General features: G+C 41.2%; 3 protein-coding genes across 3 annotated transcripts in view; 1 reads left to right on the forward strand and 2 right to left on the reverse strand.

Moving 5' to 3' along the window:
* The window catches only part of LOC140278669 (caskin-2-like), a 65,741-nt gene extending 64,186 nt beyond the window's left edge, over positions 1-1,555 (forward strand). Inside the window, exon 22 of the mRNA XM_072373729.1 lies at positions 406-1,555. Within this exon, the coding sequence (XP_072229830.1) occupies positions 406-502 (97 nt within the window). The 3' untranslated portion in view covers positions 503-1,555. The remainder of the gene's footprint in view (positions 1-405) is intronic.
* Positions 1-19,377, reverse strand: part of mettl9 (methyltransferase 9, His-X-His N1-histidine) — a 96,294-nt gene extending 76,917 nt beyond the window's left edge. Inside the window, exon 1 of the mRNA XM_072373733.1 lies at positions 19,367-19,377. The gene's annotated coding sequence lies outside the window, so the exon portion shown is untranslated. The remainder of the gene's footprint in view (positions 1-19,366) is intronic.
* On the reverse strand, positions 2,996-23,472 carry nherf1a (NHERF family PDZ scaffold protein 1a). Its single transcript, XM_072373730.1, has 6 exons — positions 22,820-23,472; positions 10,069-10,239; positions 6,596-6,749; positions 6,444-6,487; positions 4,021-4,119; positions 2,996-3,935 (listed from the first exon to the last, which is right to left on the reverse strand). The coding sequence occupies exons 1-6, from the start codon at positions 23,288-23,290 to the stop codon at positions 3,774-3,776; spliced, it is 1,101 nt and encodes a 366-aa protein (XP_072229831.1). The 5' UTR covers positions 23,291-23,472; the 3' UTR covers positions 2,996-3,773.
* Positions 23,473-24,476: the final 1,004 nt, after the last annotated feature.

The raw sequence follows: 24,476 nt of genomic DNA on the forward strand, positions 1-24,476 counted from the left end.
ATAAAGAGTGAAAACAGTAAAGGATGTATTGCAGTGCTTGTTAACAATAGATAGGTAATCCTGGATATAATGATGTGAGGGAGTGTCTCTGTACCCTAGATGTTTTCTGCTTCACCTGTTTACTGTCAACACTGCATGTGATGTAGCTACAAACCCAACCGCCCGAACATTCAATCATGTTGTTCTCTGAAGATTTCATCCACACCTTTCTTACTGTTACATATCGTTTTATCTTAGATATCATCAGGAAAAGAAACTACTTTTTACAGCCCAAACTCAGTGTAGTTTCGTGTAATCGTATTCAGCAAGATTCCTGGAAGATATTTATAGATTTCAGTTTGATGAAAGTAACATTACACTCAACATGCTCTGTATATTGCCCACATTGCCCTCTCCGTTTCCCAGCAGCACCAGTTCGGTAAAGGCAGCCGGAAATATTCTGGACGACATTGGCAACATGTTTGATGACCTGGCTGACCAGCTGGATGCCATGTTGGAGTGACTTCCTGTCTTCTCCGCTGCAGATTGGACAAGGTTTTTTTTTTTTTTGCCAAGGGTAGATTCAGACACCAGCAAACAAGAGGTCCATGCACCCTTGATGCTGCAGAGAACTGGCCATGGAGCTCAGCACCTCCTTGGGGACTCTAGATGAATTTGTAAAGCGCAGTTGAGGATTTTTCAGCACACTGTTCCGATGTTGTCCAGTTTTTCTGTGCGAGCACTTTGCCTCAGGTCACACACCTGGGAATGTTATTGGACTGACAACAAACAGCAGCTGTAAGATCTGTTTCCAGATATTATTTTATCACTAAAGGGAATGAGGGTCCATTTCTTTCAACTCACATTTAAATATAGACATGACTCTATGGTGGCACTGTGTATGTGTGTAGTATATCTTTATACTGAATATATTGACTTACAGCTATATTTATACTTCTGTTTTTTTTTTTGTAACGGAATGGAGTTATTATTGATTGGTTCACTGTTTAAGTCAATCATCTGAACATAAGCATTATTGTTATATGTACATTTTGCTGCTTATTGTCTGTAACACAGAAAACACTGATGTACTGAAAGCACATTCCATGTGGATGTACCAGATTTGAGATGTTTTTACCGAAATGTTGTTTTCCAGTTCTTCAGCAGGTTTAATCTATTCTTTAAACTGTTACTGTCAGAGAAAACCTGCGGCCAGACGTGGACTGAAGTCGTTAATTCAGTGACTGTTTGGTGGATTTACAGCTCGCCTCAGGGTGCTGTAAAGTGAACTTACTGTAAGTTTCCAAAGAACAAGATGCTGTTTTCTCTTTGAACATTTCAGCACAGGTTTCTGAAAGAATGTCAGGTCTTCTAAAACGACTGAAAACTTTAGAGTGATTGTGTGCATGTGCAACCTGGTGTGTTTCTAAAGAATTCAAATCAACCTTTATTAGTCATTTAGAAAAAAAATCTTTGGTGAAAAAAAAAGAGAACAAATTATATATTTATTTTTTACTTCTTTTATCTTTTAACTAATTAATAACTACTTTTATTGAATTCTTCAAAATTAATTAGATTTGGTTACGTCGATTTGAACTTTTAAAAGCTTTTCAAATCAAACGTTCTTGTTCTGTTGACTAATGTGTCATGTTATTTCAAACTGAACAAACTTTTAAGTTTTTACCTTTACAGTTTCCAGTATGTCATAGTTTAACTTCAGAGGCGACCACGGTAATTTAAAGATGCTCAGTGTTTCCAAAAACCCAAAGAAAAGCAGAAGCAGCTTTGATTGGTCAGATGAAAGCACAGTGAAAGCACACAAACTAAGCTGTGATCATATGGCACTATTCATTCCTTACAGAGAGGTAGCAGAGAAATCAGAATAGTTAATCATTGAAATTTTCACTTTTGTTACAGACTCCATAAAGGAGCAGGGACCTGTCTTACAAAATCTATCAGCCAAATTAGCCACTGATGTTAGCCAGTTTTCATTTAGTTTCTTTAACGAGAATAACTTGGTATTGCTGCAATGAATGAATTCCCCTGCAGGAATCAATAGTTTTATCTTATCTCACTCTGGGGAAGTTATTCAGAATCAGTAATGTTAGATTTATTTGTCAGATGTTAACTGAGATAATTGTACAACAGACTGATTAACTTTTTCCTTCAGAAACTTTCCCTCTTTTCTCTTTCCCATGCACCTTATGGAGATTCAATGTGCAAAAACATTATTTGTCAACCTTTCACTTAATGCCATACGCTCACAATATGGTGCAGTTGAATGCCAGTGTGAAAGCTATCCATGTTCAATGACATTGTTAAAGAAAAGCCATTTGTAAAACGAGTCACAAATATCTCAACCTTTACTGGAAGAAAGAATTCAAGGGAGTTATGAATGTTTTTAGGGTCCGAGGATTCCAGTTTGACAATAAGGCAAATTTTTTAACTGTTGGTTCCTGTTTTGTTTTGATGCATGTCACTTTTATTTATCTTCCTAACTGAATCCTGTATCATCCAGGAGATCATTAAAGAGACAATTTGTATTGATTACAAGTAGAGTGCATTCATGTGTATTCAAGTTAATTGCAGAGACCGTATGAAAATTATTACATGTATAGAAAATTTACTGTTAAAAGATATGTTTAAGAAAAAGTGCAATATTTTCCTTTTCTTTTTTTGTCTTTAGAATTTCTTCTCAGGATTTTTGATACACAAAAAATACCAGTTGTGGATCACACTAGCCGCAACACCCAAGTGTAAGTAGTCATGTAATACTGTAATTATTACTGTCATGGTCGGACTACACCCATACTCACACCTGTCAAGTGTTGTGACACTATCGTGTTGAAAAACACAGATAAATAAACGCCTACTTAAAGCCGCCTGTGTTCTAGTTTATTTTGCAGTATCTCCAGGTGCACGAGGAGAAAACAACAGTAGCCATGTTGTTGCAGCTGCCAAATGCTCTGCACCCACCAAGGTGGACAATATATATCACAACACACACTCGGTTCCATTTGATCCAAATGCTATATTTTTCGTCAATACATTCTAAGTTCTGAGCCATCAGTACATACTGTGATTTCCTGAAGATCAGGTGTAGATCACAACCAGATCAACAGGTGCAGCTTTACGAAAAAAAAAAAGTCATTTCAGAAGAATCAACAAAATGCAGAAACTTTCTAGACTTTTCCCAAGTCAGTCAAACTAAAATTTACTCTTAAATGATTCATTCATATGTACAGATTTATCAAGAGCAACACAGAAGAAAAAAAAAATCTCATTTCTTTTAATCAGATATCAGGAAAACAGACCCTGGAGGATAACAGACCTCTCATCATTCTGAAGCCTGCACTGCTCCTTTAGATTGCAGGATGCTGGAATTCACAGTCCCAGGAGTTTGACCGGACAATATATAAATTCTATCATTTCTAAATTTGAAATTGTGATTCAAAATTTCTCCTATGCCCCCACTATTCTGTACATGCTTCCTTCCATAAGAAACTGTACATTACTAGTTCTACTCACTTAATATATTACCATTTTATTCCTGTTTGTAATGCTGACAATCCAACTGTCATTAAAACATGAAAGAAAGAAAAGTGGCAAACCCCTAAATTAAAACATTAAAATCATGATATAATACTGTTTAACGTGGGAGTTTAAAATGAGCGTGTGTCTGACAGTGACATCCCGACAGCAGCAGACACATGTAGAATCAGAGGCTGATCGTTTCTGGATTCTCCACTGGAGGGCAGCACAGAGCAGTGTGGCGAAAACGAACACGATGAAGTTTATAAGTTGCTGAACAATTCATTCCTCTTGCTCCAGTCCATGGGTGGGGCTTTCTTGGAAGCTCGCTTCTGATGAGCTCTTTCTTTGGCTTGGGCCAGTGACAAGCCCAGACCCAGATTGTCTACCGGTGGGGCCGGCTCAGGCTCAGGGGCCCTCCAAACCTGGAGACACACACACACACACAGGTTTATCATTCTGACTTCTATGCCGAGCATTAATATTCAACATGTTTCAGTAAAATGCTACCTGTGGAGGCGGGGAGTTGCGCGCTGGCAGGGAGGTGTCGGACGAGGCACTGGAGGCTGAAGAGCTAACAGATGCTTTGGGCCTCGTCTGTGTTGGTGCCTGTCAAACACACCCACACAATGTTTGAGCTTACAGGGTCAGTTCGGGCCATCTAACTAAAGTAATGCAATCTTCATGGGAGTTGAAGGAGTTTTACAAGTGAATGTGCTGGCAAGTGATTTTAATCTAGTCCAAAGTGTGTTTGTAGTGGTAATTTTTCACCCCCTCCATGGTAATAATTACACTTGAGATCATCTTGTTTTTCAGCTGTCAGCTCCTGTTATTTAGTTTTGTCAGCAGGAACATCTCTCTCCCGGATGCATTTTATCAGCATAGAATTCTTTTGAAAGTTTGTACAAGAAGTAAAGCTGAAAGCGTCGAAAGTCGATTCCCCGTATTTTCTTTGATTTTTAAACTGATTTACAGACATGTATTGACCTTGTTTGTCCTGCTGAATGTCCAGGGGCTTATACAATAAAGAAGTTTCAACATATCCAGTGTCTTATGCTTATCAGGAATAATAAGTCATTAAAGACATTAAGGATCATGCTAAGTGGTGTGACAACGTTCAACCTGCTAAGACAACCCAAGTTTTTCAAGTTTTTCACGTCGGTGTTAAAGAGGCAGAGTTGACACCAGGTGAACTATCACAGTCATTAATCTAGAACTGCACACTCCTCAGAACAAAGCATCATATAAGTTTACAATCCTAACTTAAAATGATGTCTTATCAAATTCAACATTTGATGTTTGGCATTTGAGCAATTCCATAACACCCCATGACTTTGTTCTTGTAAGTTCTATATCTGACATTTTAGTGTCTTTGAGATCTCTGAACCCAGAGATATAAAACCAACTGTAAGCCGTAATTTTGGCAGGTACAATCCTGCAGGGGGCAGCAGAGCCCACAGGACTGCTGTAATTACTGCTTTAATCACGCTCTCATCACTCACTTATTAAAGTGGAGGCTGCTTAGGCACTTGTCTGACAGTTGAAGTATCAGCACTGATCCTACTCCTGTCTGACCTGCAGAGCGTGACTCACTTCATGCATCCAAACACTGGCATCCAGTTTAAACGCTGCTGCTCTCCTAAAAATAACCTCAGGCCTCTGTTGGTGGCAAACATTACAGTTTGCTGCGTAACACAAAAAAAGATGTCTGGTGTGAAGCTTTTTCCCACAACTTTTAATAACTAACACAGTGAATGTATCAGGTGGGTTCTCTGCCTTTGTGGATATGGCTAAATCAGAACCATCTGATGATATGCTGAGCTGATAAAACACACACACATCTCAGGTCAGGGGCCAGTGTCAGTTATGTCAGACAACGTTATGTAATAGCGGGTGAATGAATGATTGTTTTGCTGCAGGAACGTGGAAGCTGCCTGTATGTGAGTGTGTGAACAGCCTCCATTAGTCATCTCATTAGCATAATCCTCAAGTTAAAGCCTGTGCAATCCAATGATCCTCCAGGACACGGAGGGAGAGGGAAACACAGAGTGGCTAGCTCTTGTTGCCATGGTGAAGGGTCAGCTACAATGTCACCAGAGGAGCCAATCCACTGTTCCCATGTTGTGTATGTGTGTGTGTTTGTGTGTGTGTGTGTGTGTAGGAGGGGGAGTGTTGCAGTTTCCTTCGACAGGACACTGTTTACTTTTGATAAACTCTGCCAGTGCTGGTCTAATTAAAGGGCTGCCATCGTCTCTCCTGCTCTGTTGGTTGGTGCTATTGTCTAATGACACACATATTAAATAGTTAATACGTAAATGTTATAACACCAAATCTATAACCAATTACTGATAAGTCACCAATAGCCACCTGTCAGTAATTAGAGCCTTTTACAGCATTGCATTGAGGGGTCATTAGCAGTAAGTAGAAAAAAATTGCACCATGTGTGTTTAGGAGCAGTAGATATCACCAATCTGAGTAGGAGTTCTTACTTTCACTACCACATGTTAGTCTCACATGTATGAGAACTCTCAAATGTTGATGGCTCACATAGACTCCCTGCAGGCTGCTGCACACAACTGGATGTAACACTGAGGCCTCTGCAGAACAGATGAATTTCTTTACACATTTTGTTGATACTGTATCTACGAAGCACAACGTGTACATCAGGTTGTGGCCTCAACGGTGAATGAACACTCAGAATGTGAATGAGGTAATGGAAGTCCATTTCCAATGCCCTGAACCTGCCTGCTGTTACAAAACCCAATATCTGAAGAGTTTTGTGGCAAAGTCCTGACAGACAAGCTGAAGTCAGTCTGAAAGCATCACACAACGCTCCAGAACTCCTAATCAGCTCACAGGGATCTCCACAGAGGATCAGTGGGGCTTTTTCCAGGCTACTATCTGGAATCTGTCAGTGTGTGCGTGGTCCTCACCTCCTCCTCTGATGCTCCCTCTGAAACAGGCTCAGGCAGATGTCCTGCAGGAGAAAGGGAAGACATGACAGCCTCAACCCAACCGCATCAACATCCACCAATCAGCTCTAACTCAGTTGGAATCTTCTTCATGAGACAGAATGTTTGGTTACCGTTGACGTGTTCCTCAGTTGGCAGAACATTGCACCTCTTGAAGAACTCCTCAGTCTCTATGTCGACCACCAGCAGCCTGGTCTCATCTCCTCCAGCTTTGATGGCCGCCACCACCTCTGAGTGCTGCATGTTAATCACCGACATGCCGTTCACCTGAAGAGACCACGGGACACACTCAGCTCAGACTCTTTACAGCTGGCACTCTACTCTATAGCCATCATGCATGTGTAAGCAGGCTCTTTTTCATCCAATGACTGTTTTTTTTTCAAATTTCAAAATACATTTTCTGCAGATAAGATTGTTTATGACATAAAATGAAAGGTTTTGTTGTTTTTTAAAAAAAAAAAAATCAGTGAATGATTTGAAATGAAAATGATGTGTGTGATTGTGAATGCTCTGTGGTGCTGTTGGACCGCACTCATTTTGTCAAATAAAGTTTCCGGTCAAATGCTCCTGCAGCTAAACGCAACAACTGCCTAAAAACAGCCCGATCTTGCCAAAAGACACATGTGGTCCCGAGGAAGCTGGGAAGTGAGCTGCCGACTTTCTAACTGGCAGACGATTTCTCTTCCTCCGCAGCTACACGACGGCGCAGGATAACAAGCACCGCTTTGAATCCCATTTCTTGTTTACAGTCTTGCTTCTAGAAGTCAAACCCTGGCACCTCCTTCCAGGGAAGAGTCACAAGAACAGATGCCGTGCTCTCAAGTTGATGCCAACATTCTGAAAATGTGACGGTACTTGCCTAACAACATCATTGTAGGAGCTACTGCTTGTTTGGACTTAAATTCAGCTGTGGGAAAACGCACCTGGTAAAAGGTGCACATGTCATTCAGCTAAAACTATTTCTTTTATAATGAAAGAACTGGGGGGCTGGGGGTTAAAACCATTGCCTCACAGCGAGAGGGTTCCAGGTTCAACTCCCGGCTGGGGCCTTTCTGTGTGGAGTTTGCATGTTCTCCCTGTGTATGCGTAGGTTATCTCCGTGTACTCCGGTTTCCTCTCACCGTCCAAAAACATGCATGTTTGGTGTCTCTAAAATTGTCCTTAGGAGTGAGTGTGTGTGGTTGTTTGTCTCTGTGTGGCCCTGTGATGGACTGGAGACCTGTCCAGGGTGAACCCCGCCTCTCGCCCGATGACCGCCGGGATAGGCTCCAACCCCCCCGCAACCCGACCAATGGATTTAGCGGGTATAGAAAAAGGAATGGATGGATGAAAGAACTGAGGATGTTTTCCATGTTTAGTGCAGCACCACTTCTCATTCTGAAGTTACTGAGTGAATACCTCATTCAGCTGTCGCTGTTACTTTAATATATCACTTTGCTGGATTCTGGACTGACAAAATTTAGCTAGACTTTCCACTTGAAACTTGATCGTTGTCTCAAACAAACAACTCAGGAATTTAGAAAAAGCCTTTGAAAGAAATGTTTCTATTTAAGTCCTACAAATCTACCAAAAAGCAGCTGTAAACCTGTTTGGAGACTTGAGGCTCTGGTCTGATCAGATTATCACTTTAATACCAAAAGTGACGTAAGACGGAAAAACATTGCTCAAAGGAATTTGCTACTGAGACATGTTTAACAGCATCACAGTCACTGATGATTTACAAGCAGTACAGTTTGGAGTAAGGAGCAGTTCAACATTTAGTCAATATTTAAAACACGGGCGTATCTGTAATAGTCAAAAACAACGTTCAGAGGGGAAGAGGGAACACACGTGCTCAGTGTGAATCAGCAGAGCAGTTATCCACTCAGCTCACTTATTACCCGCACCTTGGACCAGGGAGTGGGCCTGGATAAAGTCCACACAATGTTCTGTCCACTGAAACCAATTCAAGATCTTCAGTGTCACACTTGACAGTCATAACGAATCCAAATCATGATCAGTCTTCAGCTTTCTGGGAAACTCATCTGCGTAGAACTTTCCTGGAAACGTGTCAATGAGCTTGGAAAACGGTATCCGTCATACGAAGCATTATCAAACTCTCTCAGTATGTATTCATTTAATCTCAGAGCTTCATGTCAAACTGCTAAAAAAAGTCTGAAATAAGGCTTCAAGAGAAAAAAAGCAGTTGCACAAAAAAAAAAAAACCTTAACTCTTTACAGTCTTTACGAAATCATTTCTTTCCTTACATTTTCCTTTGGCTTATACCGTGCTTGAGGGCGTATGTTAGAGTTTCTGAAGTGGGTACTGACTCAAAACCTCCGACATATCACAACCCTATCACTTTTTTGCAGGCTAGTGTTACATCACAATATCAGCTCGAGGTAGGATTATCTCCACCCCAACTTCAAATCAGTACCATCTCTGTACCAGTAATTTCTCATGAGCAGTTCTATTGTTCCCATAACTTAAGAAAGAAATAAGGTAAAAATGCTTTACCAGGTCTCTAAAGGAAGTTTTGTTCTTAATGACTTTCCATTTAAATAAAGGTTAAACAAGAAAAGAAAAAAATAATTAAACTAACTTGCTTAAGATCTAATCAGCTGATGATGTGTTGGACCACAGCAGTGCTCAGCTTGTAAAAGAGACAACATCACCTGGTTAGTCCTTCAGCTTGGGAGAATTTAAGCCTCAAGCGTCACACGCAAGTAAAAAAAACTCATTGGTGTAATCAGGCCCCGACAACACAACTCATGATGCGTTATAGCTTGCTTCCACAGGCGGACATACTCCTGACACTTGGATTTCACTGAGCTGCAGCACATTTAGGCCATAGAACATAAACTACATGTTGTTGCTCGTTCACCGCAAGTTGAAGCAGTCGAGAAAACGCGACTGACAGCAAAGTGATGGCAGAGGTGATGGAGAATGTTGGGTAATGCTGTTTTTGTTGCACCAACACACTCCCAGAGATGGAATGAATCAAGCATCCAGGGAGATAAGACGCTGAGGAATTCCTGTGGGAGGAAGACTGAAGGAGGGAATACAGACAGACAGACATCTCTCAGTCTAACCAGCTCCCACGCCGCTGGTGTGTGTTTGCAGGTGGTACAGAACTTTCAGATGGTGAGAGACTCGCTGCCTCCACACAAAGTTCACCAAATCTCCCCCAAAAGCAGCTTGAAGCCTCAATCCACACATGAATCTTGGATGTACAGTTGTGGTATTAATCCACCGCTGATTCTCTGTAATTCAGTCCATAGACACAGTAAGTGGATTAACTCTGACTCCACAATGTTAAACAAGGCCAGAGTGGCTGGCTGTAACACACCCCGCACACACATTATCAGGCAGACAAAAGCAGATTTCACCATTACATCATGCATTCATACAGACCTGTAGACAATTGCACCTCTGCATAAACACTGAACACGTCTGCACATCACTGCTACACAAACTCCCTCTGCTAATTTGGGAATTTGTCTGCTGATGTAATAGGATTACAGCTGATACACATACAAACCCAATTACATGCAGACATAACTCTCTCCAGATCAGGGACCATGTGAAGACGAGAGCGACACAGACCTGGATGATCTTGTCCTGCGGTCGAAGGCCGGCTCTCTGTGCCGGAGAGTTATCGTCCACGGCTCTGATGAACTGGCCTGGTCTGGACTTCTCGCTGTGCAGGTTGAAGCCGTAGCCGCTGGCGCCTTTCTTCAGGTGGCAGAGCCGCGGCCGTGGCCCGTCCCTCTCCTCCTGCACACACAGACACACACGAGACAAAATAAGCACGACACCTCAATCAATGCATATGGACGTCTAACCAAAGTCAGTCACTTCTCTGTTCTGGTGTTGGCGACTGAAACTTCTCATCCGTCTCTTTTTTTACGAGGTGGTATTGTTTCCAGTCTGAGCTGATGCCCTCACATCATTAACCAGTATCCTCCAAGATATGATTGAATATCTCCCGGAGATTAAAGCAATTGTTATGTGGATTAGCACTGCAGCTGTTGTTTGGTTTGCGCTGTGTTAGGAACACACAAACTACTTCTTTTACTTAATTACAACCACTAGAAATGTGACCTATACTGTCATCCTTTGGTGACACTACTTATACATTAAGAAGCACCGTATGAGAATTCTGTGTGAATGAGAAACACATTCAAACACCCCTAAAAGATAAAAGGACACTATTTATGCATTTCCTCCACAGCCTAGCTTTCTCACTTTAACCAGTCTGATTCACATTTCTTTTTTGTGGCTTTTCAAAAGATCACTTGAGGTTTGTTTTGTTCAAGAATGAAATCCCAGACGAGTGGCTCCGTGTCTGCTAAGCACAAATGGAGAAAGACAACACTCTGCCTCCACACGACCCCACAGTTGTTGTCCTGCGTGTTAAAAAAAAAAGAATACACTTTCACATTAAGTCAATCCTATTTACACATCGACTGCTCACGTTAGCAGAGTGTAAGACCGAGACGCCGTACTGCAGTGTCCAAGATGGAGTAATGCAAAGCTGGGATTTGTAGTGAGCACACCCAAAAATTCATATGATCTCTTATCTTATCCATTTGATCTCATCTAATATAAAAAATTCAGAAAACGTGACACTTCTTGTTTTCCATGGTATTGATCGTACAATAGATACTGGACACAATTTGTGTGCAAGGGTCGCAGCAGCTGCAACTAGTGGTCTCCTGAGTGACATATGGAGGAAATCTGTGTTTGATTCAGTTTGTCTAGTTTGTCTTTTGTTGTACTCAATCACAAACAATACGGTTCAACTGCAGACGTCACTCCTAAGGCCCATGAACTCAGAACCAATCATCAACTTTCATTCACATTAAATCTATAAAGCCTCGTTTCTAATCTAAATCTCACGCTTTGTAAGACAGACGCTCTGTTGCACCACCAGTTATTACCATATAGCTCAATTCAAAGCCTAGAGGCTGAAAAAAGGAAGTAAGTGTACAAATTTTACAAAAAAATTCATTTCTAATATGACATTCCAAACATTAAAAATCTATATCTAATAGTAAATTTATTCAGAATACTATGTATTAATGTGTGAGAGATTTTCTCTACTGCTGGGTATAAACGTGAGTGCTGAAGCACCATCACATGAAGGAGCATTTGGTTTGTTACTTAGTTTGTTTAGAGTTTGTTAGAATTAGAATAGTGAAAATGTCATGGCCTCACCTTTTTAAACGAGGCCTTATAGCTTGTACATTAATTCATATTCATGTGAATTTTGTCTTCTGAAAAGACAAAACAACCACATTGTCACTGTTTTTTGTAGTTGCATCTCTTATACTTTGAAACATCTATGAGAAAAAAACAAAAGTCATGAAAAAACAGTTCCTCGGGCTGAGTGAAGTCTGCAAGCGAGGCCCTTTTCCACCACAGATGTTCAGCTGTGGAGCTCTCAGTTTGTTGAAAACCACAACAGCAATGCAGCAGTAGCTGTTTTACAGGAAGTCCATCACCACTGCTGTGTTTCATATAGCCTATATGGTACTGACAATCACAAAATCTCTGAGCAGCATATCTCTGGTGACATCAGAGACATCATGGTGACATCCGTGCATATTAAGTCAGAACTCTCACATTCTTACATTTCACACACAGTCGTCACCAAGCTAAGCTAACTGTCTGTTTGCCTGCTCAGACAGAAACACATTGCTCAGTCTTTTGTCAGTAAAGTTACAGAACTTTACCGGAGATGTTTTATTGAAGAAGAAGAAGAAGAAAAAAAAAAGACACTGACACCGTCTCAACTGTGAATGTCTCCAACATCCAACTGTTATTAACATTAGTCTGAAATTCCAAAAGAATGCCAACATTACAGGTGCTGTTATAAATAACAGACTATGTGTGTTATGCAACTTCCCTCTTTACATCCCGTAGACATGCTACCCATGTGGACAAATCATAAGGTGAGAAACATGCAGGATCTTCAGAAACGTTCCTACATAATGAGATCAGATTAGGAACTGAATGAAACAGGCGCCATGCTGCCTCGCAGAGCTTAATCCTGTAGTGGCCTGTGCTGGAATAAGTGTCTAATCCCAGGTGCAGGTGTAGGACCGCTTCGTTCATTTCACACTGTAATAACACAACAAGTTAGAGCACTACTGTGGCACTGACACCAAAAGCCACATCATTATTTCTAGTGGAAATGAGTGCCTGACTGAGTTGTCATTTTTCAGTCCCTCAGTTTCTGCCTTTTGAACAACCTGGCATAAATGCAAATATCGATAAAGAAAGTCCGGCCTGGGGATATCAATAATTAAGTGATCATTGATTAAGTTAGACAAAAAATAGTGAAAGCACAAAGACATCAACTAAAATTAACTGCTTCCATCACAGGTCACATCAAACTGTTTATTGTTCTTTTGGCCTTAAATTCCTTTTCTAGCTACAGTATATTGTGCAAAGAAAACAACTGATGATCTTGATTCAAAAGGTTCTCCACCCTTTTGTTGCTTTTCCACCTGTTGATGAATCCTTCATCGTCATTATCAGCTATCAGCAGCTAGCTGTAAATGATTCCCTGCCAAGTGACTATTTAAGATCAACCACTGCAGCCTCAGCACTGACGCAAGACAAATGTCCCCTCTGAGCCACTCACAAAGTGGATTATGTATTGATCCACAGGTTTATATAAAAGCAGGCGGGTTGATGATTGCTGGAACACCCAGAGAGAGTCACAGTGTGACACTGAAGAGACATGAGGCGTGGTGGCAGCTGAACCTTTGGACGGAATCACACATTTATGACAAAGCCCACAGCAGTTTGTGAAGATAAGGATGATATGAGAACTGAGGTTAACAGTACACCGCTGGAATGCCCTGTGCTGCGTTTAACATCATCCCACAAGCAGAGACACGCAGAAGCTTCTTCTGAACGGTCATCGTCAGAAGTAAAGACAATGTCTTTCAAGCCTCAAAAAATCCTCTTACCATATCTCAAATAAGTGAATACAACCTAATATGAACAACACCTCATAGTATTTTGTGCCTTTATTCGTTTAACGGAATGCAAAAGGAGAGTGAGTAAGACTTCAGTCAGGGGGAGGTCAGGCAAGCTGTGTCATTGCAACACCTTCTCTTCTCTTTTTTTTTTTATTTCCCCAAATAATCTGTTGTTGATTTACTGATGTGCTTCAGACTATTTTCATGTTACGCATGTTATTTCATATATGCTGTGTTCGGTTTTCACTAAACATGCTGCTGTGCATTATAGCCAAATATCTCCACACTATTCCACAAGTCTTGCAATTTTTAGAGAGAAGAGGCTTTCTCCTGCAACCCTTCCCAATAAGCCATACTTTTTCTAACTGTGCTGTCATGAACTTTAACATGCTAACATGCTAACTGAGGCCTGCAGAGTCTGAGATGTAGCTTTTAGATTTTCTGCTGTTTCTCTGAGGATTAGGGTTAGGGGTGAACTTGGGAAGATTGCTAACTGTTTGGAATGTTTTCCATTTGTTGTGAAAAATCATTCTCGCTACAGTTTGGACATGGCCTCATAACTCTTCACAGATTGATGGGCCAGCAAACTGTTCTGTTTTTAGAGGTTTTCAATAATACTGACTTTATATCAATAATAATTAGACTTGGGAATGACAAGATAACTTTTCATTATGATAGAGCTGATGCATAAAAACCTTGAATTGAAAGAGTACTTATTTTAACCATAACTGGATGTACCTAAACAGATGTATCCATTTCTATGTACATACATATGACACAGGCCCTCTTGTACTCTTCCTCTACAGTGAGGTAGACCAGCTGACCACATGCAGCCCAAATATCTAGAACCGTGCATATAGTGCAGCAACTACACATGCACCTGGATCCATCTCTATTCAGATGAAGAATATAGCAGACTAAGGAGATGAGGAGCAGAACAACATGAACACTTGTTCTAACAGAGTTCTGCAGAAGAGTCACTGATGTAGAATCATAGAAGAATATGTAATTACTGACAAACACAAAGCCTTCCATCAATTCTACCGTTGATAAGGGGAGTTCAGACAGAGCAACACTAAACAAACTATAGCTGCCAATGAGTGTGTGAACCAAGGTGAACTGGCGCGATATTATCCAGTTAGCACACCTCAGGGGAGCAGATAATCAGTCAGGAGGAGGGCAGGATTACAGTACCACTCCTCTGCCAACACACATGAAAGTACATGCTGTGGGAACAAGTGGGAGGAGGACATGTGGCACTTTGCTCACTATCTCTATTAAACTGCTCGATTTCACCATCAGCATTTTTCTCAGAGAACTTGTGTCACGGGTCAGAAATGTGTCGGTGGTCAGATCACTCTGGATTTCTGCAGGAGCGAGAGTTGCTCCATGACTCCCTCCAGCTTTTGTCTCGGTCAGTGCGTCTTTGATCTTTAAAGTGTATACAGCCGCTGCTTTTTCATTTTATTTTCAGTGATGTAATGGATGCGCAGGTAAACCCACAGTAACAGCAGAGCCAGGCACACACACGCACACACACGCACACACACATGGCCAAACAGTGGAGCGACAGCTTCTGCTGAGTTATAGCACCACTGGGCAAAGTCCAGCACAATTAGTTGCTAAAGCAACAAGGGCTGCATTTTCAACACTGATTAACTTACTTCTTATCCGTTTATTGGACGGAAATATTTGCACGATAAAAGATTTGAAAAAGATTAAATCGAAATATCCCATAATTACACTGTGATGTTATCAAATATCTTGTTTTGTTGGGCCAACTACCCAGAAAACAAACACCTGAAATTTACAGTCATGAAAGAATGTGAAAAGCATTTTTAGTTTATAGCTCAACCTAAAGTTTGATGCAGAGGAATTGTCTTTACATCAACAAATTAGTAGTCAGAACTTTTAGAGCAAGAGTTGTCATAACACCACTTTCCTGGTCATCTCAAATCATCCTTAGTATGTACAAAAGGACCATTTTGGTATCAAATCAGGGGTTTATTCTCTACAAGCATAAACAGCTGATTGTTAAAGTGACCTGTCTGTGAGCGGTATGTTCGTTATGCCTGATTCTGGAGAGGCATTCCTTCTTTCCTAATACGCCGCGACTCTTTGTGAAAAAGAGACCTCAAGCAAGCATAAAAACATTATGGCGAACCAGAGCAGGGTTTTTTTTTTTCGAATTGTGTTCCATTTGTGGTTTGCAGTTGTTGAGGGGGAAGCAGAAGACCAGAGCAATATCTGACAAAATTAGCTTGACACTATCCCCACCCCACCCCCCACAGAAAGACTTTCACTCTATCATAACGATGAGCTTTTTTGGTGGGCATGTGCATTGCACTGCTTTAGTTATTAGTCTTAGGTGTTATTATGCCTCCCTGTTGGCCTTAAAGTGGCAAACAAACAGCTATTAGTATAGACAAGCTTAACCGTCTCAGTTACTAGAACCTGTAAGGGTGTTAGTTCTGTATACGCCATGTTTGGTGCTGCACACTTCCTTCTGGAACCCACCATGTTTGTTTTAGCACTGTATCTCATTTGTTTCAATGTCACTTACATTTTGTGGTTCAATAAAACCTGAATCTTTAGATGACGGTCCACCAACGGTATAGACATTATGCCTCAAGTAGTCTTTGCAGTTTCAATTTCCGTGAATGGGCTAAAGGCACCACAAACACCTGCGGCCGAGTGGGTAATCAACAGAAACTAAAGCGATTACTGTCAAGAATGACACCTTTAACAGACATATAAGCAGCATCTTCTTCGTGATCTGCAGCAGGCATCATGACGGCAGGCTGGGCCTAACTGAAGTGCGATGGTACAAGAAACTGCGACAACAATAAACATTCCCTAAGCTTGCTCAATATCAAAGGTTAATGGTTTTACAGCTCACTGTAGTTAAACAACAGACCCTGCGCTTCAAACTATCTCTGATAATGAGGACGGTCTTGTCAGAAGGACCTTGAACTGAGAGACTTTGTGATGCGAAAACTTTATGGCAACAGTATCTCTGGGCAAAATTCCACATAGAGCTACACTTCAAACATGCAATAAATGAGAGGACTATCGCACATCTCCTGTCCGAACATTTGTTGAAGAGCTGACCCCCCCCCGCCAAACATTCTTATATCAAAATTTGCCAGAGGCAATTCTTAGCTTACAAAATCCACAAAAACTAAATACAACTAACATATCTAAAATCATGTCTATAATTTACTTGCTAAGACAAAAACAAACCATATAACTTCAGCACTATAGCAGCCAGCTTAAAGAGAAGGATGTGGTTTCCTCACTAGACCCACCCATACAAGTCATCTTAGGAAACTGCTCTCTCTGTGTGTGTGTGTGTGGGTGTGTGTGTGGGTGTGTGTTTGCGCGTGTGGTGGTTACAAAACCTGCATCTGAAAGATTCAAACACCGCTTTTTTTTAACCATCTGTCTCTTGATATTTCTACTAGTTCATTAGCTTATCAAGGATTTATTATTAAAGTCAACAAATAAGTTTTTGGTGAATAACAAATCCATCCATCCAATTAATAAGGAAAAAATAATTGTATAATAACATGAATATGTTTAGTGTGGTGTCAACCGTCTACAGAACATGTTCTAGCATTAGCTAGGTAGCAAAGCATGAGAATATCTGTGATGCCAAGCTATGTTAAAGGTAAGAAAGCAGGAATTTTAGTAATACAATGTCATCTTGTCAATATAAAGTGGATTTAAGATAAATAAGAGCACAGCGACTCTGAAAGAGATCACTAAGGCATACTTACTGACAGGAGCCCTCACTGGTCATTTCGTCCAGCTTAACAAAGGCTATCCTTGCTTAAACGGGCTAACATAACATTTTAACTAGCAAGCATTTTACTTTGTTAACAGAATGAAACATTAGGGCACATTTATCATAATGACACATGGCAAGAAATTACAGATTAAAAAGAAGCATTTTCCCACACACATACTTCTATGAGCACATAACCGTGTCAATCATTTTGGTAACGCTGTTGACTAATTTCAGCTGGGAGCCATCTGAGCCCATAGCCCGGGGACAGGGGCCCACATGTAGCAGTCTTATTGGTTTCAGAGTTTCAGAGGGGAAACACGTCAAAGACACTAGCTGCAACAAATGTAATTATAATCCCTGTGATGCCAGATATCCTGATTAAATCTTGTTGGACTTGCAGGCTTCCTCTGGACAGTTTAACTACACACTTAATCAGAGCTCCTGGAAAAAAACCTTCTTACCATCACTGTGCTGGAAGCTGGATAAGCTTCAAGAGCCAATGGTTTAAAAATGAATGAAGGTTCACACATTCGTGTATGCTAAGAATAAAGGGCTGTAAGTAACGCTGAGATGGCGATGGGGGTAGTTCGTATCTGTGCTTACATTTACTTAAGAAAATAGAGGCCTCAGTCAGATGACACCAGCAGGCCTTTAATGGAGCTTGGTTTGGAGAGAAGCCTTTGCAGAGACTTATCAGATGGAAAACTGCTCCCCCTCGATATGCCATCCAGATTCTTGTGTCAGTTGCAATATTATAACATACTCGGCTGCAAGTATCTGTACTAAAAATAATATATATCCATCTGTGGGACTTTAAAATATTATGGACTCCTAAGTCCTGCAATGAAAACTACTCGCACACAGATATCTGGTTGCAGACAATAGATGGATTTCACACCTCTGCGATGAGGTGCACAGAAAGCTGCACTTGAACCGGGTTGTTCGGCAGAATCGAGCTCCTAAACAGAGACAACAAGCCAGTAAACTTAACCAACCGCCTATAAAGATTGTTCACAAATCGTTTTCATTATCATGTAATGATATCAATTTCTGATATCATCAAATCAAAGAGGATGTCAGCGAGTTGCCAAGTGTAGCACGCCAGTGAAAGAGCACAAAACTCTGAGACTCTGATTTCATAAGACTCATCTCTTAAAAGTACAGAGATAATGTTAATATAAGCATAAGGATTGCCCTGCATGTAGACTTTTGTTGTTGTTGTTGTTCAATCACTCAGTGACATTCTAAATGATGTGTATCAGGCTACACAAATACCTGCTTAGAAATGTGAGATCTCGCTCAGTCTGGGACAGCGGCTGGAGCCAATTACAGTTAGCTCGGACCACATCTTTTATAACAATAAATCCATCATCATTATCGTCATGGACTGCTTCAAAATTTCACTCCACCTGTAGAGTAAGTGTCAGTTCAGTTAAATGTGGCAGGTCGTAAATTTTGATCATGACCCCTGGGTGCATGCGCATCCAGTTATGTCCGCATACAAGAAACCCATCTATAATGGATGTGGCTGACTGATCTGATCACTTGAGGAGTAAAATAAAATGCAGAATAATGTTTTTGACAGCCTTTCTACCTGCTGCTTTTTGCAGGCACATTAGCAGCCTTTCCACAATAACAGCTCCCAAACTGGACTGTGAATCTCCACGCAGGCAGTAGCAACACACCTGCTAAATGACCCGTGAGAGGGTGTCGACACCCTTCCACGGATGTACTGGTGGATGCTGCGCTAGCAAACAAATTCAACACTCCTATTTTAGAATTTAGTTCTTCAAATCAAAGTGGCTGGGATGACAGATGGCCCAATATTTAGTTGTCACAGCTATATCGGATTCCTGCCAATTTCTTAAACGGAGCACATGACCCAAAAAGAGTTTAAGGGCGTTTAGAAGAGGGATTCTCTCCCTGGGAGTCACATGATTATTATCAAAAACAACACATTTTAAAGTGGGGAGTGGTTTCTACAATACAAACCACCTAGAGCCATTTATACAATTTGTGTTAGAATAAATTTTCTTGAGTGTATTTGTTAGTGTCAAAGTACTTTGGTGCTTTGAAAAGGTTGGGGGACGCTGATTTAGAAACTGTGTTGACATCAAACACTCTGCCCACCATATTAGATTCATGATTATGTTTTTTTTGTTTGTTTTTAAAAAAAAAAAAAAATTAAAGAAATTAAAGAAATATCTCTTGGATCTAGCATTTCCTGACCATGACATACAGCTGCTTGCAAACCAATGTAACTGGGAGCAGCTTCGAGTTAGATACGTTAGAGAAGTGTAGATCAAAGACCAAAATCTTTGATGTTTTACCTTAATTGGAGAAAATTTCTTTTAGTGGAAGAAACTTCACTGAGCAGCATCTCGGTAATACAGATTTACAGCGGCCATTATTCCTACACTGTCATATTAACTTTTCTTTATCTAAGCTTATATGAGACAAGTGATAAGGGAGATTGTGAAACACAGGAAAATATGAGATATGCTTCAAGGCCTAGATTCTGAGTGACTATCAAATTCCTTCTGTAACTGCATACAGTTATATCATAATTTGAATCCACGATGAGTGGATGAAAGGAACACTTGATAAAGAAAAGGTCCAAGCCCTCAGATATGGTACTGAGTGGAAATGTAGACATCAAGGCCAGACTGGTTACTCCAACTTCCTCGCTCACCTTGTTACATTCAGGTGTACTGCCACTGTAGAACAGTGACAGAAACCCCACAAAGTCAGTGTTTTTTTCATCTTAACAAATTTTAAGAATCTAGAGGAGCCCTTCTTTGTCTCCATAATCAAATAAGTACACTCGTTACCTATTAGAAGTATGCAGTTGTAGCTCTGCAGGTTGAATGTCCTCCTCTCTACCCCAGACATGGTAACCATGTTCCTGCCCTACACATACAGGCCTGCCGAAATGACCGTTCAACACCATTTTCACGTCCACAAATACAGAACAAATGGTAGCTCAATCCTCAGACCAGCCACTCTAATCAACACATGTTCCCATTTCACTCCAGCGCTATCACCTGAACAGGGTGTATTAAGTCTGTGTATGAATTTCAGGGTATGTGTTTAATCACGGCCTCCTTGTTCAAGCGTGAGAGTCGCTTCTCTTTTTCTTTCAGGCCCAGAAGCCTTTCTCCATAGACAAACACAGTGGACAAAGCTTCTTTCTGCTGCTGGGGATCTCTATGGTGACCAACAGACAGCCCTCGGTGTGGTGAAGGAGTCAGTCTCTGGAGGCCAGGATGGGTACCAAAACACGATGAAATGCTACGTCTGTGAAAAGCAATCCCTGCAGAGTCTGTTGTGTATTTTTTTATTTTTTGGATGATTTTATGAAAACAGTTCAGTGACCGAAGCTTGGACTGCAATGCCACGTCCAACCAAATGCAGTCACGTGAAAGGAGCTATTGTTCAACCACTGGTTTCACGTCATCGTTGGCCAGCCCACTCAATTGTATCCCACTGAGGGGCTGGTATCAGTGGCCAGTATCACACCATCACTCAGGCTCTGCCAAGTTTCCCATCAGGCAGGAATGTGGCAGGAGGTTTGCAACATCCCTGCCAGCCAACACAGCCTTTAACCTCAGAGGGGAGTGTATGAGAATGGGTATGAGCCACCCACACAGAGGAAGACACGGATAAAATCAAAATAAAATCAAACTTAAACTCTGATGACATGTGATGCCACTTAGACTTTAAAAGGAACACTGACACTTTTTTCATAAGTTTCTGAAGGATGATGGAAAGTGTCTCAAAAAAGAAAACAAGAAGTCACGGTGATTCTGTATTTTAGATCTGACAGCCACAGCAAACTCTTCCAAACACACCAAGTTTGTATCTAATTCAACAATCTGATTACTTTGTTGGAGGAGTGCAGCTGGCAACGCGTTGCCCTCTGGCTGTAGAGGAAGAGATGAAACAATAAGGAGAAACTGCTCCTAATGGGTGATTTCATGGATTCTCAGCTATGCTGGGCAGCCAATCATAACGATTTCTCTCGGTGACAGACGTCAATTCAACATGTTGAATCGTCTGGAAGTAACATTGATGAGGTCCGACAGAGCCAACAGTCGACTGTCAGCTTGGTGCATTAGGCCAAATCCTAATCTAAAAATAATCAGTTTGTCATTATATTTTTAATTGCTAGATAAAAAAATAAAACAACTACTTCCCATTTACAGAGCTCCACAAAGTTAAACACCTCCACAATGAAGCTATTTAGCAGTTCTGTTACACAACCTTTAAATCAGAGGCCAGACTTTGCTCTGGCTAAAACAGTTAAATGGCCAACAAAACCTGCTCATGTTGTTCACCCTTTCAAAGTTTAACTTCATGTCATATCTTTGTATCAGACCACAAAAACTTTGTCATTCAGAGAAGCAGCATGATGGTGGACCAAAGAAAGACACCTTGAGTCAAAGAAATGTCTCCGAACATTTAGTATTGTTAATATTCTAGCACCAGGAAGGTGGCTCAGTGAAAACAATCAAAAATTCTGACGAAACCCCACCCAAAAAAATCTGGGCATGTGCAACAAAGGCTTTTATTTTACCCTTTTATCTCAGCTCAGTTCTATTACATACTTTCAGATAACAGTAAAGTGCAGATGTTGATTATCACTGACGTGCTTCAAATGTGACAAATGGTCTCGTTCGACAAGTCAAACCTGAAAGGGAATCCTTGACGAGAAGCAGAGGGACCCGACAGACATTAACATGACAAAGAGTCTGTTGAACGGGAGCAAGTAGAGGCCTGGCATGTTTCACTGTGCTGTGTTGCCTTTCTGCTGCAAGCCTTCACCAACACTGGAGGTGACTTCACACCAAGGGGATCCATTTCTACATAGCCTTTTTGGGGGAATCATTCCGACTTGATCACCCTACGTCCCCCTCACCTGCGCCGTTTTGAAATGAAAACTACCTCTGTTCACACTAAAGTCCTGAAAACCCTTATTTCACAAGCACAAATGCGCTTTGAGCTTGTACTGGTGTCAACAGGAAGAAAAAAGGTGTTGCTCAGCTGTGAGTGACAGGAGTTGGGTCCAGAAAGAGAAAAAAAAGTGTGTCTGTGTCATCATTTATGGTTTCCAACCACATTAGCTACATGTAGAAACCACAGGCAGAGTTTTTGAACAGCTTTACCTTAATAGTAGTTTTATAAAAACAGATGTTTTGAAGATCCTAAAACTGCATTTGCATCTGGACAAAAGGCCACAATCACCCTAACACACCCATGTATGTGTGCACAAGTCGGTTTCTGGATCCACTCGCTTTTCAAACGTCAATATTTCCGGATATATAAAAAAAATCAATTACCAAGAATGGTTTATGGAAGTGGGTTTTTTTCTGATCACTACAGTCCTATGATAAATCATGTTGATTTTTTTGTGAGAACAATTCAATTGAAAACAGACATTCGCGACTACTCTGTCAATAAACTTTCTCAATTAAGAGAGTGCTGGCATATAATTCTACCTGTTCATTACATGATATTACATAACATAAGCCCAGGTCACTGAGTAAAGCTGCATTGACCTGCTCTGCAGTACCTTGCCGGTGGAGCTGATACTCAGCCTCCCTGACCTCTCGGAGGAGGCGTCCCCGTTCTCTCGCGGGACCGGACTGGACTCCCTGGGAGAGCCGTTACTCTGTGCGTCACCGCGGTCTGAGTCGCTGTCCCCGCCGGGCAGGGGAATCCCCTCTGTGACGAACTCTTTTCGGCACTGCAGGTTGTGTTTCTTTAGCAGCTCCGACGTTTCGGGGTCTACGACGATAAGCTCCAAAGCCCCAATGGTCGCCCGGATTCGGGCGACCACTTGCTGATGGCTCTCGCCCTCCACGCTCTCCCCATTCACGAACACCAGTCGGTCTTCCGCGAGCAGCCCGGCGGAGGAGGCAGGAGTGTCGGCCTCAACGAGCCTGATGAACTGCCCGATCTTGCCCTTTTCTCCGTGCAGATGGAACCCGTAGCCACTGGGTCCCTTCTCCAGCACACACAGCCTGGGTCGAAAGTGGGACATCTTGCTGCTTAACTGACTTTCCAAACAACTTGAGAGTTTTCACAACACTACCATACAAAAAGTGACACCTGTTGAGCACAGACTTCGCTCGAACTCCACTTCCGCTGAACTGAGTCTCAGTAAAGTCTCCACTGCTAAAATTGCGTTTTCACCCCTACAGCCTGCCTCTTTTTCAGATCCTCCCCTCGGCACTATGTTGCAATCTCCAGCCTCGCCTCCAATCCGACACCGTCCCGTCCTAGGTGGAGGTACCACCGTCAAGTTAAGATTACGAGAGGAGCGCGTGGGTTCGGGCTTTCAAAATAAGACGATCGCTGGCAAAACGTGCATCCTTGTACTCACATGGATTTCACAATAGCAAATAATCCAAGTGATTGTACTGATTTATAGTACATCATGTCTTAAATTGTTAGACCATTTTCCTTCAAAGTCTTTCACAGAGTGGTCAAACCCATCACATCTTTGTCGCTGACAGACAGCCTCTGTTAAATGCTATCAACGTTGACAGTTAATCATAATTACTGACCTTGTCCTAACTTTTTAAAAACATATTAATGACATTAAATTCAACGTGAACAATTAGAAAAAGAATCTCTGGCTCAGTATTTGATAAAATATCTGCTACCCAGTAAACATGGAACACTAGGAAGTGTTCAGATGCAGTGGCCCAACAATGTTCACAGCCCAACAATTATGTATATTTATGTCAATCTTAGAGCTGCTAAAAGGTCTTTCGAGTTTAAAAAAAACAATTACATTAATGATTTATTCTATTTTATCCCACTCAGCCTGAGGGATACACCTGAGCGTAATAAAACTCTGATGCATGAAAACTAGCGTATTTATAGCAACAAGTTAGATTTACAATGCCAGTAAATATTAACCATATGGATATTATGTTCAGTAACTTTTGTGCCAGTAATTACCACAATTTAAAGTCTGAATATTTCTCAGTCAAATAAAAAGGCACTACAGTTTCCAGCTTTTAATTTACTACCCAACCACCTGTAGTTTATATGATATCTGAGCACTGTGATCAGCTCAACAAGTGTACAGATGAAAACGGAACAAGACACATAAGAGTTTCCAAATGTTTCAGGAAATGTCCCAGTCTACCAACAGATATCTTCCATTTAACCAGCACATTATGCTTCCTGATGAGGTAACGAGGTAAATTTAAGGAATT

Source organism: Leuresthes tenuis, unplaced genomic scaffold (assembly GCF_036924035.1).
Source record: "Leuresthes tenuis unplaced genomic scaffold, fLeuTen1.0.hap1 SCAF_20, whole genome shotgun sequence".
NCBI classification, from domain to species: Eukaryota; Metazoa; Chordata; class Actinopteri; order Atheriniformes; family Atherinopsidae; genus Leuresthes; species Leuresthes tenuis.

What these genes read in the sequence shown, in the direction of transcription:
- nherf1a (XM_072373730.1), bottom strand. Translation starts at nt 23,290, where the DNA reads ATGTCCCACTTTCGACCCAGGCTGTGTGTGCTGGAGAAGGGACCCAGT. An exon ending in CGCAGGACAAGATCATCCAG is followed by an intron (nt 6,750 to 10,068) that starts GTCTGTGTCGCT and finishes TGGTCTCTTCAG; the next exon opens with GTGAACGGCATGTCGGTGAT. An exon ending in AGGGAGCATCAGAGGAGGAG is followed by an intron (nt 4,120 to 6,443) that starts GTGAGGACCACG and finishes TGTGTTTGACAG; the next exon opens with GCACCAACACAGACGAGGCC.